Genomic DNA, 20,181 nt, shown 5'->3' with positions numbered 1-20,181 from the left:
TCCTTCCAAAATTGCCACTTTTTAGGAGACCCCAAAAACAGTTGTTGTTTTTTTTAACCACTAACATTGTATCATCAAAGAGAACAAGCCATTTACAACAATATATATTGGTCAATAATACGTAAAAATGACACCCACACTGACCAAAAGTATAGATTTTTGAAAAAAAATATGCCAATTGCCAAATTGTGACTTACAAGGTTTCTGCCCACTATCATTTTTATTCTTAAAGAAATATAATTCCTACTCAATGAAAAAGACTGAAGAGTGATGGCACTTACAATCAAGGAAACACCACTTTGGTGACAATCGATGTGAGGAAAGATTCTTCGTCTTGCCAGCTTCCTCCTAAACACAAATAAGATGGTTTCAAGTTTTGAATTAAGAGAATCTGAGGCTGAAAAATGAGAATAGAAAACAGATGAACTTTGTACCCACATGCTTAATTAATATCATGACGGCAATTTTAACAAAAAAGCCTAAAAAAAATAAAAAAAAAGGTGCACCCAAAGTAATTCAAAGCCGTTCTTGAACCATTTGGAGTATCAGCATAGTTTTATTTTTTTGTTTTTTAAGATAACTCTTACAATTTTTGTCACCGGAGGGACATCCGCATAAACATTTTAAAACAGATAAAACAAATGGTTATATATTTTCCCTTTCCTTTCATAAGATTAAGCAACATTATTGACATTCCACCATAAAGTAGGCTACTTTGTATTTATTTAATTCCTTATTCACTATACTGGTCAGTCTAAAATATAAATATGGAAAGGGAATTGCAAACCAATTAACCTTCTGTTTCTAGCTGTCTCCAAAAGGCAGAACACACAGAACCCTCGCCCCCATTTCCTCTGCTACTAATTTGGCCTTCATGTTACAAACCTTGTGATGTAATCAGAGACATCTACAGTAACATGGTCTCCTGCCTCCACACTACGACTACCTTCTCTGATCCTGAGCCAACACATGAAAGACTGGCTACAGAACAACACATTCTGGACTTCATCTGTGTTTATTCGGATTGTTGACCAACAACTGAGACACCAAATTGACCAGATAGACAACAGGATTTCAGATCCTCTCTAAGAGTCTTTTTCACCCCCTCAAATCTGTACAAAAACAGACTTCCCTAAATGTGTGTTTTGTTTTTCTTTTTAATAAGACCAAACAAATATAAAATATTTATGAGCACTTGGGGAGTGAGTCAGTGACAGGACCCCATTTTGGCAGCATCTCCCTCAAAATACATGAAATGATAAAACATATCGTCACCCTCTTTAAATAATTGCCTAAGTCATTTTTTTTTTTTTTTTTGCAAAACATATATTTTTAAATCATCTCGTCATGATGCAAATGGTTATTTTTTGTGTTTCCTGTAATATGCGGGAAAAAAATTAGGGGATTCTTTTAAGAAGGTGTCGATATAAGAAAACAGCAACAGCAAAAAATATTTAGAAGGAAACAAAGAATTAAAAATACACAAATCTTGCATTACACAAATTATTTAAAAAAAAAAAAACAATATGCACAAATTAACATGCAGTTATGTGTTATTAATATAACTACCAATCAAGGAATAGTATCAAAAACAGTCAATTAAAGGCCCATTTAAATGCACACACATACTCTCAATAGACATACTCTCAACCACCAATAAACTCCTATGCTGAAAAAGTAGAAAACATTGGCACTTTTTTGATTGTCAAGCAATAAAGAAAATTCCCCACACTAAAACCAGTGATTTAGATGTCATGATGCCAATATAAAACCAATTCAGGCAGCATTTTTATGCCACCTTGTGCACATATCAGAAGCTGCTAGTTGCAATATGTGTCTTCGGAGGGGTAAAAGTAAACGGCCATGTCCCCAACGAGCGACTTTTCAAGGAGGTTTCCAAAAGAGATGCTCGAGTTGGCTCAAATAGGTTCTCCACTCTCGGGGTTTGAAAGACCAAAAAAACAAAACAAACAAACAAACATGAAAACCAGTTTGGTTTTCGTAAATTTTAGTCTTGCAAAAAGGTCAATCAGTTATTCAATGTCGCGGCAGAATGCAAATGTATCTCTCATGTAGAAGAGAGGAGGGGACATCATTTTAGTTGCACATATTGCATATTGACCAACTTTACTTCAAGAACAATTGCTGACAATACAATACATCCCGAAACAGTACAAAAACTGCTACATAAAACATCATTAATGAATACACAGAGGAAAACAACCCAAACATGGCTGAAGTGAGTGGAAAAGTACTGACGCATTCACACGAAATGTGGTATAAAACAATGCACAATTTTCTGGCAAGAGTTTGGGGAAGGCCCTTGTCTTTCTTGCATGACTCTTCCCCAATGCACAAAGCAAGGTCCATTAAAGTCTTATTGGATGAACTGGTGCAGAAGAACTTAACTGGCCATAGCCCAGACAAACAGAATAACCTTGAACAAGAATCAGTGACTCTTGTCCTACATCACTGGTCATTAGGCAGTGAATGGCCAACACATTTCAGACATACTCAAAAAATAAAATAAATAAAAAGAACAATGTCCCAATTAGTCATAATGTGAGAAAGGTGACATCTTTTTTTAAATTTACTATATACATAGGCCTATATATTTCATTTTACTGTGCATAAAGAAAATGCAATGTTGGAATAATTGGAATTGGAATAATCACTGTTATTAATTGCTATGTAACTGTACTTTATTTGTTCCAAACATTTTTGCACTTGGAATCCAAATAGGGATGGACAATATGCCGTAAAGGTCCAGCTGGAAAAGTTGGACAGTTTCCATGGAAACTACAAACGCATGGTCTCTTCCAACTGCGTGTTGTGGGTTTATGGTGATTGTTTTCTTGGCATCGATACATCGCAGCTGGTTAAACGGGTCTTTTTAAAATTAAAATAAAATCCAGCCAGTGTATCTAACCAAGCAGGAGAATTTGCAATTTTGTGCTTTGTTCAGAATCAAAGAAGCAAATTAAGCGTGAACACTATTACATGTGCAGGAAACTTCTGTGTACTGTTCAACCAAGGCCAACCAGCTGTTGACACCCTGCCTTCGTTCCTTCTTATATTTAATTTTATTATCATTATTATTATTATTATTATTATCATCAAAATCATCAACATTGTTATTGTCATTATTATTATTCCATCCGGTGACTGGTTTAGAAGATAGACATTATGGCCACCGGTAGTTCAAATGAAGCTGAAATTAAACTTTGCTTGAATGAATCTCTGACAAAACTTGTCAGAACTGTGACACAGACGAAATGTGTGAATGTGATTAAAAAAAACAACAACAAAAAAACACCTGTGTATAGAGTACACATCTCAAAGAACTGCTGAGTGTTGCAGATGTGGCAGACAGAGGATGAGGAATAGTATTCTTCAGGTTTCCCATGGTGGGACAGATACAGAATAAAGACAAATCAACCGAAAGTTGAATAATTTACAAACATAAATGGGATGTTTGTTATGTTCAAATGAGAAATAAAGGCAAAGTAATATTTAATTAATTATTCCAAAATGGATTTTCTGTTCCATTACGACAAAATAAAAAAATAAAAAAAAGGTTTATTAAACAATGTTTGCACAATAAAAACAAAACAAAAATAATACATTTTAAAATGACATATCCCGTGCTCAAATATTCATGCACTTGCTGTGACCACGTTCAAACTGAGCTCGGCTGCATCTTGTTTCCACTCACCCTCCATTTTTTCACCTTTACTTTAAGGTAAACACAACTGATGTAACGTGATTTTGCAATGTACATACCAAGCTCAAGCACAAGCTAAGAAAACAGGATAGCCAGAAGAACCTATGAAACAAGATTGTATCAGGGAACAAATTAGGGAAAGAACACAATATTCTGTTTCTGTACAATGAGGCACAGAAATGTTCTTCTGCATTGAAGGTCCCAGCAAGAACAGAATATTTTGTAAAAATGAAAGCCACCAGGACTCTTCAGAAGAGTGGCACCTGGACAATCTGGCCAACCAGAAGCAAAGGGGCTTTGGTCAGCGAGGTAACATGAACTGATTGATCACTCTAATGGAGCTCCAGTATTCTTTGTAGAGATGGGAGAATGTTCCAGAAAGACAAACCAAATATACAGCCATTCTCCCACATGTGGTGGTGATGGTGGTAGATGGAATCAACTCAGTAAAGGTCCCATGAGAGCACAGTCCTAAGTTTACTAAATGCAACGAAAGGGCTTTCAGACCATGTGCCGCAAAACTCTCTGGTCTGATAAAACCAACATTGAACTCATCACACCGTGGGCATGTTTTTCAGCAGCAGGAATGAGGATAATCGCCAGGATTAAGGGAAAGACGAATCCAGTATAGTACAAAGTGAGATCCTTGATGAAAGCCTTCACCAGAGTGCTGTAGACCGCAGACTGAGGCAAAAGTTCACCTTCTGACAGGACAATGATCCAAAGCAACATAACCAACCAGCGGCTTGCGGTCAAATGAATGTCCTTGGGAGGCTAAACTCGTACCTGATTGAACATCCCTAGAGGGATCTGGAAATGGCTGAACGTGTACACTGATATTCCCCATCCAATCTGTTGAGGGGCTCTGTAGAATGGGACAAATTGCCAATGAAAAAAAAAAAAAAGGTATGTCAAGCCATCATATTCAAGACCTGAGGCTGCAATTGCTCCCAAAGGTGAACACAAATACAATACAATACATTCAATACTGAATACCACTAACTGTAACTGTAGTAGTGAGGCTTCAATACATCTGTTGAAGTAACCAGGATTTTAAAACTTAACTTGCATTATTTCTGCTAGACTCAACATTATTTTAATGAAGCTGTTTCTTCTAACTACATTTAAAATCCCTGCAATTTAGCTGATTTCCAGTTAACGCCAAATATTTTCAATTATTTTGAAGGAACGTTGGCAAAAATCACATAATATTGCAACCCTAATTAAATCCCACTGATATAAAAATATGCCTAAAGCAACCACATCATTATAATCTAGACACCAGAGGCATATGACAAACCTTTTAAAAAAAAGGTTACATGAAGCACCACAATTTAAGTACAAGCAAAATAAAATGTTGAAATTAAAGGATACATTGCTTACAGTTCTTGTATTACATATTATTAGTCTATGCAAATATAGAGTACCTTTTTTGAGCATTACTAAATACTGTACAAACATACATTAAGTCCAACACAGCCATTCTTTGCTACTTGCTTGCCTGGTTGCAGCGCTGCTAACAAAGTGACATCCCATCAGTAAACAGAACCAATGAGCATCATCAGTCAAAAGAGAGGTGGAGATCAAACAGCACTGCATCCCACTGGTTGCTATGCAACACAGTGACACAAAGATTCAACAACTCCATCCATCCATCATCTAAACCCACAAAGCCTTAATCATATAGCATCTAAGATTCAACCAAAATAAAATACAGGATCAGACTGAAAATTAAATGTCCACAGTTAGTGTTGATGTGCAAATACACCCTACAAAGCTATATGAACCCTAACGCGAATTAGTTTCTTTTTTTTTTGGTCTAGTGGCTATGCTTGAGTGGCAGAAAAACAGCAACGGACGGCAGCACTGCTTGATTTCTATACACAATTGAAGTGGCGCTGGGCCAGCATGCCGTCAAAAGCACAGCGACCGCGTTCCCTACTTCACACAAGTCGCGGTGACAGAGCATGACAGCATCGCAGCGTTGTTAGAATCCCAGAGGCAAGATTCCCTCTGGCCTCCAAGATGAAAGACAGACAAAAAAATAAAAAGGGATAAAGGCAGGCATCAGCGAGAAGGACACAAATGGAGGAAGATTGAGGAGATGAGCTTTCTGCATAGCTATCGTCTCCAAGCGTTGGTTTAATTCTATAGGAGGTTTTCAGAGGCTTGTTTGCATACTGTATGTATCATAGATTGATCTTTCCTTGCACCAAGCCTGGGGCATTAACAAATTTGTGCATTCTTCTTTTGCAGTGCTTTCCAGGCTTTCTCTAATTCCAGCTGTCGTTTTCTTGTAGGGGTTATTCACTTCTGTCTCCTCTTCAGCAAGAAAAATGCATGCTTCTAAATGTTTAGAGCTAACATGATGAAGGATGTTCGAATCAATTTGGCTACATCTTTTATTTATATTGGCAGACAAAATGCATCTGTAGATTTTCATTTTGCTGCTACCATCATGTGTTGCATCAATGTTCTAAGAGAAGCCATTCAACCCCAAGAAATGAGACAACCTCCGCTGAGTTTCACGGATGAGATTTCCAGCCACACCTACTCAAGGCTTCGAACCCGTGCGAAAAGCCCAGGCTGCTAACTCTACTGCTTGACCTCTCTTTTGAAGGCTCCAAGGAGTGAGTTTTTACTAATGTACACTCACACAATGCAAGATGTTACATAGCCTACACACCATCCACCTCGCATTTGTACTCCCAAGTAATTAAGTATTATGACACGTTCAGCAGAAGTCAAAGACAGATTGGAGATAGTGTGGCAAAACTCACTTTTTAATTTATAGATTAACAAAAACTTGCTTATAGCCCTATGCAGTGGCATGTCTCAAAGTAAAAAATAAGAATCGATAATTACACACAAATTCTCACTTTGGATGTAGTCAAAACTATTTGGTGAAGCAATACCTAGGACATAAAACACCTGGTCAGCTTGATTAGTAGGACAGATATACTGACAGAAGGCGGGAATGCTGTGGGTTTTCTATCAATAATATGCATCCCCGGCCTGTCTACCAGGTATGAAAAATATCCATCCGCGACTTCTTTAGCTTTCTCCTTCCTAAAATGTGTGCTTCAAACGGGCAGATTAAACTTCCGTGACTTAGTGACGTCAATAAGACACGGAAGTGCACTCGACCCAGCCCCCTCTGGTTAGTGGCACCGCCTCTGGTCACACCCACTGAAATATAAGAAGCTGTTTGCTCCTTTTACTTTTCTCCCCCTGGAGAGCAATGGGGAAACAACGATCAGGAAAAAGTGGTTGCTTCCGTCATCCGAGTCTTTGAGAAGACAGTGGATTAATTTTATTTTTGAAATACGTGTACTGACAGCATTTCTCGAAGGACTGTTTTGTTAGTGAACAAGTGCAACTCGTTTGAACATAATGGATCGGTCCCAATGATGTGACACAACTGTAAACGTGAAAGATGTAAGTTTAACATTTTATTTCGATTTAGTCTTCCATCCTACCCTTTCAATTAGAGATGTACCATGTCATGCCTTCTACCATATTACAGGTGTATTTTTAGTACTTAAAGTGAAGCTACATTTGTCATGTGGAGGTTGTTTGGTTACAAGAGGTCAGATATGATAAAGCAGACGGTGGTTGGATAATACTGAAGCGGTCACGTATTGTTTTTGCCAAGATACAATCTGCGGTGATTATTTTCCCATGGCTGGCAACTCGGCACCTAGTTGATGTGACTTTGTAATGATAACAGGCCACTGTGTAGTCTCGACGAGACGGTTTGCACATTGCGACCGTGCAGTGGACATTTGTATTACTCATAACCGCTTGTAAATCTCTACTGATTAATTCACGGCAAAATCACACTCGTGGGAAAGTTGGCGGTTACGGCAAACTAACACTGTAGTCTCTGCAGTAACATTATGCTACTTTTTATTACGGTAAAACGTTATGCCACCTTTACACATATTAAAATAGTCCTAAAATGTGTAAAAGACACGTCTGCCTGGCTCAAATTGGTACGGTTGTACCACACTGCTTTTGCTCACCATGGCCAGTCATTTCCATTCACAACATTAGCGCATGGCTTGCTGAGCCGAAATCACAGCCCCTTCCAGAGAGAAGGGTATGGCCTAGACGTAGCCTGGTGCAGTTATTTACATGGCACGCCCCTAAAACAGGCTGCTTGGAACAGAGCGTTTTTTGGCTGATTTGGGGACAGCAAAAATATTACATCCAAAGTCAATTTTGACGAATGCATGTTTTTTTTTTTTACACATTTGACAACTATTTTATTATGTGGAAAAGTTGAATAATATGAGACCTTTAAGCTAGAAAGATACCATCACTCAGCCCATTTGATAAGAGAAATGAACTATGGACTAAGAGTGGTCAATCTATAAGAGCATATCACAGCAATCCTGATGTCATGCAAATGTGCCCTCTCGGAGCTGCGAGTAACACAGGGGTGACTTCAGAGCAATCTAATTGGCCAATTTAAATCGTTGCCACACATTCTTACAAGGTCATTATCTTGCCTGCAAAGCAATATCCTAACAAGCAGCACAATTTTTTCTTTGATTGAGTTCCAATCCCTTGAGCTATGGCGCTCCTACTAAGTGCCATTACAGTAAGATAATAATACAAAAAGATTACAAGAGACATATAGCAGCAGGTAAAGAGGCTTTTTGAGAAGAAATGAGCAGGAGAAAAATGATGTACAGTATTATGATAAAATGTCTCCTCCTAATAGTTGCATATACATTTTATTATTGTATATACCAGCATTTCTCATTTGTACAAGAAAAGGACTCCTCTATACCTCAATACTGTCATTGTGGTTTCTGGTAATCCGAATGAGAGTGTGGGTTAAACAACAAAAGTTACAGCATATTCCTTTATTAGAACCCTAACTGGGACTAAATGTTAGGGCTATATTTTATTTGAGAAAACATGTGTACTTTTTTTGTGTTGTGCAACGCAACCCCTTGAGTGCAAAACCTTTTCAGATTTTGTGTGGGTGTCTGTTGTGTGCACTGGCATTTGATGTGTGCTTTTAAAGAATATCAACCAGGATATGGGAAAGGAAGCAAACGTTGATCTCTTGCCGCTGGCCATACAATATGTAACCTTTTCACGACACGCTTACCTCTGAATTGAGAGGTTTTACTTATTAATGCAAGGGTTCATCATAAGAAGCAGAAACCGAATAAACCATCATCAAGCAGAAATCGAAAAAGCTTGAAAAAGTATTGCAAAACTGGCAAAGCAGTCTTCTACTTTCTAATTGCATATCTTTCTTAATTGGTGCGATGCTGGTAAGTTAACCTCTAAAAGTCACATCCCAAAGCTGATAGTGAAAATCACTGAAATTACAGTCAAGAGAACATGCAGCAAGTGAAGCTTAATTAGCAGACCCCAGCAGATCCATAGTTGCTGTTTCATTTACGGATTGGAATTATTTTTCTGCAAATGCGACGACATATTGTTCCTTTCACTGAGATAGGAAAATTAATTAACTCACACAGAGCCCAGCACATATACAGTCTAGGGTTGATAGTATAGGGGATGATCAAAACTTGGTAGGTTGAACCGCATTTGTGCATGAAGTCACATGAGACCACCAAATCTTGTAAGAAGTTAGCATATCTCTTGAGAACTTGAATTAATTCAACAAATGTTTTTGTTTTTTTTATCTGTGGTTTTGTTGTGATACCAGTGAGAGCAACAACAACAACAACCAGAAAAAAATAGGGGGTTGATGACTGAATTGCAAACTGAAATTACTGCAATGTAGCAGTAGCGTCATGTGCAAAATACAATATGGCTAGTAAAAAAAATAAATAATGCACGTATCGACAGGACAGCAGCTCATCTATTGAAAAAAAAAAAAAACATCTCTTAATATATATCTCTTAATTTTTTAATATATAAAAAAAGTCTCCTAATATAACATAACACTCTTATTCAACTGTTTTTTTGTCTCACTATTTTCCAATTCAATTGTATTTTATTAGTATTTGTTCTTTTTATCTCGACAAAACCTTCATAAAGCACGGAACAGAAATCAACAAAGAAACTCAAATTCAGGGGAAAAAAAAAAAATGAAATTGAGAGTACGACAGACATCTTAATTACTACACACACCAGCATCCCACAACCAACCTGAACTCCCACACATCTCAAAGAGGCATGGACAAAGGAGAAGTCCTAGAGAAATTGGAAGAGTAAAAAGACAGAATAGAAAACAGCCCAGTCATTAATAAAACTCTATCTTCAACATGTCACTGCCGATTCAGTCACTCCGAGGAATGATATTCCTAACTGAGATTAACTCTGCGACTTGGTTTTACCTCTTGTAAACGCTGGATATGTTCTCTGCATGTCTCCAAGTCGCTGTCTCCAGGAACCACGATAAGTCCCAGTGGAATAGCTGGGGAGGCACATACACAAAACAATTACTTAGCAGGGCTTGTTAAAGGTAGATAAACGGCAGGATTTTATGATATAAGTGAATGAAACCAAGATAAATCATTGCAAAATGACAACCATCTCCAATCTTCTTCATATGTCGAGGCTAAACACTTGAAATCTCACAAATACACGTAGGAAAATACACTATGGTCCAGTGAAAGCAACAGGTATGTTTGGCACAGATGCATCAAATGCACTTTCAATGGTGGCTGACACCCATTTAAGATGAATTTGAATGTAATTTCACAATAACACTTGCTGTGAATTCGCTATATTAAATGAAATGACTGGATTGCCACATGATGCACGTTTCATCAATGACTTTGTTGACTCCGCTTTTAGTCGTACGGTTTTGGCAGTAATTATACATTTTGGTCTAATCGATCCCAAAACTTTTGTTTCCTAAGTCATACTGAAAACCATCTTATTTGTAGCACTGGTGTAGTAGTGGCTTTCTTCTGGTGACTCGACAATGCAACCCATTTTTCTTCAAGTACCTCCTTCTTGTGCATCTTGAAATAGCCTCACCACTTTATTTCACAAATGTGATGTGATACTAAGATGATACAAAGCCACAATACAAAATGCATTTTACCACATGTGCACACATGTGGAGAGCATTGCTTGATTTGCATGATGAAAAAAGGCAAACTTCAGGCATTCAGAAGAACAAAATAATAATAAAAAAAAAGAATAATGAATAATGCACAGCAACCAAGAACACAAAAATGTATAGAATTTACATACAGTCCCTCTTGTGATTCTTTATTGCTGTACCCTATCACATTCATATGGTTCTTTAATTTATATGCATATTCTTCACCATAGATTAGTCTCAGGGCACTGTGCTTCACATACAAATGATATGCAAATCAGAAACAATGGAGCCAACATCAAAATGTTTGTGGTGTTACGACAACACCATCTTGTGTCTGCACTCAGAAACACATGTAAGTTAAATGGGAATGATGACAAAATAGACTTGCAGTTTTCTATGCATTTGAAGTGTTGCTAATGCAAGCAAAGAAAAGCAAATTCATCTATTATCTGGGTACACTTGATGAAGGCAAGAGTGGCTTGGCTGGGCACAAATGAAAATGGGCTTGTTGACTTTCAGGTCATAACTCCACTCTCAGTAATCATGAGGCAGTTTTAGTCCCAATTCAACCTGAAGATGAAATACTACTACAATCACTACACCGCCTCGCCATTCTGGGAGGATCAGCACAGCAACAACGTGCTATTCTTGTTTCATTAGTCAGCCACAGTGCAGTACAGTGCTTAAGAAATACTGTATATTAACCACCATTAACTCAAAGTGAGACAAATCAGGCTGCTTTCCTCAGTATTGTACAACAGTAGTCTGTCCTCATTAACACCATAAAGAGACACAAATAATATTCTATTTATCATCAGACATTGGAAGAAGTTTCATGTTCAAAATCAGGTGCATCTTCTTGTGTCATGTGACGCGATACACAACAAAATAAGCACCGATGCTAGGTTGGCGATCACTGTTGTACAGGACAAAGGAGGAGATGATCCAATAATGATATCACTTTAATTTCTAGAGCAACTGCGTTAGAGCTGGAGATATTCACACCTCACCTAGTGGAGGCAGCGTGCATCGCGGGTGCGGGTCAGTCTATTTGCTACATGCAAAGGATACATAGTCAAACGAAAATCATCCCCAACTGTGACAACTGACAATACCAAACAATTAATTAAGGCCAACACTTTTAACAAACAATCATTTGTGCTTCCAAAACGGCAGCTGTGCTTAATTTTTGGCCTTGACATATACTGTTTCCTATAGTGTAGCTGAGCTCTCACTTTCAAAGTGGCTACCCATCCAAACCGGCTCACAGAAACAGTTTCAGAATTAGGCATATAGCAATTGTACAACCACATTATATATGTTGTTTATTTTTACTTCCGCTCTCGATAAATATTATATATATATATATATATATATATATATATATATATATATATATATATATATATATATATATATATATATATATATATATATATATATATATATATATATATATATATATATATTTATTTATTTATTTATTTTTATTTTTTGTCAAATTAAAGGTGTAAATGAATTTTGAAATGATTGAACTTGGTCTAATTTTGCAAACCAAAAATCAAATGACAAATGAACACGGGTGAGATTTTTTTTTTTATATCCACTTCCAAATAGCAAGCAGTGCCTATAATTGGACGGCGTGTATTAGTGTGCGATTCCTTACATGCTTGTCGCAATTTGTCCTTGTCGTAGTGCAGAGCGTTATAATCACTCATGCTGATTCTGCTGACTCGAAGTCTCAGCCTTTCCGGGACCGGCTGCTGGCTGAGATACAAAGAGTACCATAACCATTTGAATAAAATGCTTTTGATTGTTTCAAAAATAGTTGAAAAAGTAGGCTTGCCCATTTAAAACATAGTGTACATGACTCACTCATTGAGGTGTGGCAAAGATGTCCGCCGTTTGGTTTTCTGGACCATGTTGGCCTGGTTTCTGAGGCTGATGTTGATGATGGACGGAGCGAGTCGACATGGTTCCCCATCCACCTGAATATGAACAAAACAAATAGGACTATAATACATATTCAATAAATAAGATTTAACTCTTCAAAAGGGTGTGACTTGGAAATGCCATTATTTTTTTAAGTTAAAGCACAGACATTTTCAATGAAGATTTATTTTTTTTGTCAATGTTAATGACATTAAATAAATAAAAATAAAGTGTTTTTTTTACTTGACTTGCGATGTCCATGTAATATAATGCTAAAAAAATTCAAATTAAAAAAAAATAATTGAAAAAAAAAAACACCATTGACAGGTGTAACCATTATAGCAAGAACATTTCCATTGATTTCGGCGAGGAAAGATTATTTTGAGATACTAGTGTTTTAAGGTAAGAGTGTAAATGGAAAAAATTATACGCTTATGTCAAGGCACCACTGTGTATACAGTATATAACAGTGTTGTATACATACAAACTAAAAAATATCACTAGACTAAATCATGTCTTGCTTCTATTATTGGCTGAATTTTAATTGGTCCAAAAAAAAAGTTTTAATTGCAGATAAAATGACTTATCCAAGGAATAAATGTTGTGTGTGCGTGCGTATTTGAGGGCACCTGTACAGGAAGCGCCTTTGTGGTGGTGAGGATTACTTCACGACACTGATTCAACCTCTCACCATGACCTCCAACCTGAAGAGTAGCCTGCACATGAAGAGCATAGTTATAAAGTTCCTGGTAGTTTTGATGCAAATAACAAGGGGACCCAAGTAAGCTCCTATTTATTAAATGAATTATGTTTACAACACATTTACACTATTATTTCCATACCAATGATGTCATGGTGAACCCAATGACCTCAATGTACCCATCATCATGGCGCTGAGGTTCAAAATCATGATGTTCACTTGGGTGTCCCCAAGGTGTGGTACCAGCACAGTACCTGAAAATTGACACAAACACAAAAGCACACACAAACATACACACAGACTCAGTAGCCATCATCATTTGAGTTGAATACGGCAATTGGTGTAACTAAACTTCAATAATACTGTCCCTAAAACAAGTTTCTCCCGCCATGAATTCGTAGCAAGACTGGGCTAGGTTTAAAAAAATAAAATAAAAATAAAATAATAATAATAATAATAAAAAATAAATTGAATAATTGATATCAAATCGATTTTCCTTTTTTAGCTTGATATCGAATCGATTTTCCTTTTTTAGCTTGATATTGATTCATAAATCCATGAATCGATTATTTCAATCTCTCTTTTTCCCATAAATTCAAAAGAAAATAATATTTTAAAGGTCAGATTTTTTTTTCTTGGATCTTACCATTTTCTTGAAATTTAGAATTATGAAAATATTCTCATCCCATCCTTGCTGATGTCAATGTTTGTGTAACACTTCGTGATTATAACATGTTACTTTCATTAATAAACTAAATCATTTAACCAGTTACTGCCGCCGCAAAATTGAATTTGGAATTTAATGTTTGTGGAGTTTTTATTAAGTCCTTGATATTGAAGAAGAATTGATGTTCCATAATTAATCAATATTGGACTGAAGTGAGGTTAATTGAATCGAACTGAACACGATACCCAGCCCTAGTGATTATTTTCAAACAATGGCCTAAATACATGGAAACACATTCATGAGGTACATTCTCGACTGTTGGGCAAAGTAGAGGGCATGCTGAGCAGTGGCTTGTTAGCAAGAGATGCAATTCCTCCCTTAGGCAGGTTGAGTTCAAGATAGATGTAAAAAGGTAGGACATTTTACTAAGACACATGGGAACAAAACCTTATGAACTGTGAAAAAAATTGCACGTTTACTTTCAAATCAGTGAAAGAACCTGCACAATCCAATGAGATCCACTACAAGACTGGCATGCGACATCGCACATTTCATTAGATAGAGATGCAAACTCTCAGTATGACACATTGTACAGAACAAGTGGGTAAACCAAAATTTGAGAAAAAGATATTGAGGACACTAAAATTCTGGCCTGGATCTTGATTTTTATGTTGTTTAATATTAGGACTATTTTATTTTTTAAGTGCTCGACTAGAATACCATGTGGTTTTGGTTTCATCAGATGACTGTTTATGATGGGTGTTTTCAAAATGTGGGATTCCCTCAAATGACCTAGAACAGCTCACATGGACCAGTCAGCAAATCCCCAACCAAGCTTTCAATAATCAAAGTTTCCCCAATATCCACTCCGTGGTTTGCCTTTTCAATTTTGCTTAGTTTGAAGCTTTTTTTCTTCTTCATGCGGCTGTGTCTGTAGGATGCTGTGTGGTTGAGTTATGATTAAGATAATGAGTAAGACTCAAAGCTGTTTAGACTGCAAATGGCGCTTCGAAGATAAAGCAAAGCCTTAAAAAAATTTGGTATGCTGAACTTTTTTTTTTTTTTTTAAATAAACTCTCTCATTAAGCCCTTGTGTTGTCCTTGCACCTTTTGTATTTAATACTGCAAAGCTATTAATGGGCAAGAAGAAAATGCAGGCCCAGTAGTAATTACCGATATGTTCTGAAAAGAGTGGGAGCTATTGCAACAAACCTGGGGATGTTGAGAAAAACCAGACATTGTAGCTTTAAATCCTGAACCTTTGATGTTAAATCGGTCCCATCACACTGTAGACAAGCATGCAGAAACACACAAATGAGTGGCAGTGCTTTTACAACAGAGGCAACACCTTGATTGGCAGCTACTCACCACAACTCGAATGTGTTTCGACAGGTCTTTGGAGCTTCTCATAAGGAAATCCGAGAATGCAGTCTGAATGGCAGTCACAAACATACATCTATAAATGTTCATTCTGCATTGCTTCAGCGGTCACACTCAGACGCTGCAAAATCTCTGGCTGTACTTAATCAGTGTTACCAGGCATTAATAAGCAAAGTATCAAAGTTTCAGCACATTGACAGATGTGCTCATTATCTTATTCACAATATAACTCACACTGGAATACAAACAGCAAGCACTCCCGAGAAATTTTGTCACAATAGTCACTACATTCATATTCATGGCTCTCTTCACAAATTCCATTTACGTGCGCTTTAATAGTCTTAAATGCCACAAGATGGCACCAATGTCGTGAAAGTAGCTATTGGTTGTCAAGCGAACAGAACAGAGAAATACAGTACAAAGGCAATGAGCACACTCATCGCACACCACAATCCAAATGTGTTTAAGGCATGTGGGAGGGGTGGAGCTATTTAAAAAAAAATAAAAATGTTATGGTCTGTCTGTATTGGGGATTTTGACCTGGAATATAATCACTGCCTGTACACATGATATTTTATTTAAAAAATGCAATAAACAACAATGTACTGTATCAGCCCTTTCAGTTTTGGTCATATTGTGTATGGCCTGCCCCGATTATCCTCCCATAATAAGATTTTCTCCCATGATTGATCTCAAAACTAAGCGCTTCAAGCACCCCAAGTGTTTTCTGATCATGATGGGAGGAGGAAGCATTGATGGCTAAAAAGACTCACTTTGGGGAAACCACTTTTATACAAAAAACAACAGGCTTTTGTTTTATTTAATGCCATTTCCTTGTTCGGCAGCTTTGTCGCTGCTATGTTTGGTTGCATTCCGTTCACGTTGCAGTTGTTCAGAGAGCCAAATGATTTTTAGTATAGTTGGCTTTACACACACGTCAAGATTTTTGGTTGTACATATTGAACAAGATTCAAATTTCAGATTGTTGGCCTGACCTATTTTGGACACTATTATCGAGACAAATCAACTCTTAACACATCGCAAACCACAGACAGAAGGATATTTTATAGGACATTCTTATAAGACAAATTATAGTTAGGTATTTAATAGGGGTGTGCCAAAAAATTTATTCATAAAAGAATCGAGATTCTCATTTATTAATCGAATCGAATCGATATTAATATCCAAAAATCGATTTTATTTAAATTAGAAATAAAGAAGAAGGGGAAAAGGCAGTTGTAGCCCACATGCTGTTTTTGTGGAAAAAGGCACTTACAATACAAAATTAATAAATGTTTAAACAAAAAAAACAAAAAAAAGAGTAGGAGTAGATCATGACAATGTTGTGCATATCTGTAAATTGAAGCAGAAATCATTTGTCAATCAAATAATTTTGAATCGAAAATCGTTTGAATCGACAATCGAAAATCGATTCTGAATCGAACCGTAGACCCAAAAATCGTAATCGAATCGAATCGTGAGACAGTCAAAGATTCCCAGCCCTAGTATTTAATATCCTTGGTCGGGAAGAGGCAAAAGGGAGACAAAAACAGTCTGATTGTTTCTATGTGTAAACTTGGGCTTACAGTCCACTGATATTTAATAGACCAGATGGACGAAAGCAGATGGTCCGGGGTTACCATGGCAATGGAGAAGCTCCTCTCCTCATTTAAAAAAAACAAAACAAAACAAAAACAAAAACAAAACAAAACAAAAAAACCTGTGTTAGCATCCAAATTATTTGACCCTATTTGTATTTTTTTCAGCTACAATCAATACATTAATATGTGGTTACCATGGCAATGACAGAGAATCCTCCATATTATAATAAATCAGCTTTGGCGTTCTTCTGCCCCTTCTCGAAACCGAACACTTTGTATGAGCTTGTTTATTTACTTTTATTGTACTTGTTCAAGATAAATAATGATCTAATCAAATCAGTACATCAAGAAAATTGATTTTAAGATAATATTAGCAATAAGGATTCTCTTGTTATTTACTGCGTGAGCTTTTAATGTTTTTTTTATAGCATCTTAGGAGAATGCACAGCAATGTCTATGCTACTGTTACAATGATAATAAAGACTTTAAAAAATGCTACAAAAATTAGCACAGCAGAGAATATTCTGTTATCTTGCTCGATATAAAAATGTACAAAACAACTGCGATTACAGTAATGTTTACCACATGAAGTAAAAAACACTGTTGAGGAGACGTACCTAAAACTCAAGCTGTATGCCACACAGGGCTGCTATGACTCATCCAAATGCCAAGTTAAGCTTATACTTTTATCTCGTTTTAATGCTTTCGGCTGCTGTCAAACAGCCTTCAAATGGAAAGCTGAATGACAAATAATTCAGATTTGCAGTGATTTTCAATGCCAATTTACTTAACATGAATTAGAAGTAAAAGGTAGTTTTGGAGTAAGGATTGGAATTAACAGTGCTGTACAATGTACATTATATAAGGGTTGGAAAAAAAGGAGAAATTTGTGGAAATATGTACAGTATCAGTATAGTATAGTATAGTATAGTATAGTATAGTATAGTATAGTAACCACTTCCTAAAGTCTAACTTGACATAAAAGATGGCATCTTTAGCAAAGATTTTATTTTAAAGTGATGATTAAAAAAATAAATAAATAAATAAATATTTGACAATTTGACAGATTGCATTACACTCACCCCAGCATAGAACATCTTATTCCTGAAACGACTGTTAAACTTCTCTGGGTTGGCTTCTAAAACAATGACAAACATGCATAGGTATAATCATCAGATACAAAATAGAATAAATACAGAACACATTTCCTCCAATACTTCAAGTCAAACACGCAATTAGAAGCATGAATGAATGGAGCAATCAGAGTCCTGAATTGGGATAAATGTAGCAACTAGGGGGCGTGCTTTAGGTGCTGCAGGCTCAAACAAGAACACCATTACCCCATAAGTAAGGTTTGCATTTCTCTGCATTCCTGTGGTACATGGATCAAAATATCAAACAAAAATTCACACCTATGGACTAGTCAGTCTTGAATGAAAACATATCTGTGTAGTGTGAGAGGAAGCCAGAGTAACTGGAGAAAAACGGGGGCAAAACATGCAAACTCCACAAGGAAGTACGTCTAAATTCTAACACCAAACTTTAGAAATGTGAGACTGACATGCTCAGTACTGGGTCACCATGCTGCCTCATTAAAAACCAGTATAGCATCAAATCAAGTCATTTACTGACCCACAAATCCCCATCCCTCCTACACTGCAAGTAGAAACACAGTTTAGTTTTATCAGATAAAGACGTCGCTTATAAGATCTAATGTTGGCATAATGGTGATGCACACAACCCTCATCCAATCAGCTTCTTTTTGTCAAGAAAGACTTGGATTTAATTTGGTGACATACCTCTTGATTCATGAAACTCTAGGGTCACATGTGCATCAAAGCCAAGACTGAAGTAATTGTTGAACACATCCAGGGGAAGCTGAGGGAGCATACACACAATAACATACAATTGAACAAGAATGTTTACTCTTATTGCACAGTTTTCAATAAAACACAAAGTGAACAAAAACTCTGTAATATTTGTAATGTATCCATTTAATACATCTATCCATCTAGCCATCCATTACTACATTAATGAAAACAATATTTTTCTTTTACAGAGTGAATGATATTCTTGTACTTATGATGAATCATGGAGCTAGCGGGCTACTTGCTTTTGCTCTAAATGTTATAATGATTAATCCATGTTTTTTTTTTTTATGAAGCACGTTTTCTAAACTGTACTTAACCATAGCCAGGGTTACATCGAGCCTTTTTACTTATTCAGATTAAAATCATTCCGAATGAAGATCTGTGGTCACCCGTTTACGTGACATGATTCATTCCGACCTGCCGTTTCCATGCTTCACTCCTTTAATCAGATCAGCCCCACGGCAGCCATGAAAAGCACGCACTGATATCGATCATGTGATTTATCAAGAATGAGTTCATGCGTCATTTAGCACAGCAGTTGTGATAGTTTTAACACTTTTATTGAAGCAACATCTTGATAAAAACAAGTTCCAAGTACTTAAAAAAAAAAAAACAGTTCTCCCCTCGCAGACGAGCTTTTGGCAAGACGCCGCCATTTTTACGTATGGAAACGCCAACGTCACGACGCATTTATGTCAGAGCATGTGATACCGTACGCAGCCTCGCCGTTCCGATTGAAGTGTTTACATGACTCATTTGGACTCACAAAAGGAATATACCATCCCTTTGATTTCGAATGAAATTCCATTCGGATTCAGCATTTTCATTCTGATTGAGGTGACTACATGGAACTTTTTCATTCATCCAATTGTTTTTTTTTTTGTTTTTTGTTTTTTTTACCACCAAACAGTCCAGGGGAGTCTCTCTCTATCACTACGGATCTACAATGCAGCTGTGTTTCAAAAGTTAATGGTGATAATGTTTTACACCAAACCTTATCACTTTGCTGCTCATCCACCTCAGCCGCTACACTCTGGTTGGGTTCAACTTGTAGATTCCACCTGTCAAGCTGGACCACAGTTCCGTCCTTAACATGAGACAGGATCTTGGACAGGGGTTCATCTGTATAGCCCTGTGCACAAAACATATAGAAAAACACAATACATTTACTTGAGTAGAGTTTTCAGGTATCCGCACTTAAATTGACTGCCTCTTTTTAAGATCATTTCTTATTTTTACTACATTTGAAAACATGGAC

At 36.7% G+C, this 20,181-nt stretch overlaps 1 protein-coding gene across 7 annotated transcripts in view; it reads right to left on the bottom strand.

Annotated features, from left to right (window-relative positions):
* LOC144014513 (diacylglycerol kinase zeta-like) overlaps positions 1–20,181 on the bottom strand; it is an 84,387-nt gene that overhangs the window by 22,417 nt on the left and 41,789 nt on the right. For 6 of the 7 annotated variants that reach the window (XM_077514472.1, XM_077514469.1, XM_077514471.1 and 3 more), the window contains 12 exons: positions 19,918–20,055; positions 18,852–18,930; positions 18,135–18,190; positions 15,440–15,502; positions 15,284–15,357; positions 13,547–13,658; positions 13,334–13,420; positions 12,648–12,760; positions 12,439–12,539; positions 10,054–10,133; positions 9,866–9,910; positions 282–348 (listed from right to left, as the gene is read on the bottom strand). In XM_077514472.1, coding sequence (XP_077370598.1) covers positions 282–348; positions 9,866–9,910; positions 10,054–10,133; positions 12,439–12,539; positions 12,648–12,760; positions 13,334–13,420; positions 13,547–13,658; positions 15,284–15,357; positions 15,440–15,502; positions 18,135–18,190; positions 18,852–18,930; positions 19,918–20,055 — 1,015 coding nt within the window. The remainder of the gene's footprint in view (positions 1–281; positions 349–9,865; positions 9,911–10,053; positions 10,134–12,438; positions 12,540–12,647; positions 12,761–13,333; positions 13,421–13,546; positions 13,659–15,283; positions 15,358–15,439; positions 15,503–18,134; positions 18,191–18,851; positions 18,931–19,917; positions 20,056–20,181) is intronic. The other variant, XM_077514470.1, reaches the window with a different exon arrangement.

This window comes from Festucalex cinctus, chromosome 2 (genome assembly GCF_051991245.1).
Source record: "Festucalex cinctus isolate MCC-2025b chromosome 2, RoL_Fcin_1.0, whole genome shotgun sequence".
Lineage (NCBI taxonomy): Eukaryota > Metazoa > Chordata > Actinopteri > Syngnathiformes > Syngnathidae > Festucalex > Festucalex cinctus.
This window is presented reverse-complemented; position numbering and strand designations above follow the sequence as displayed.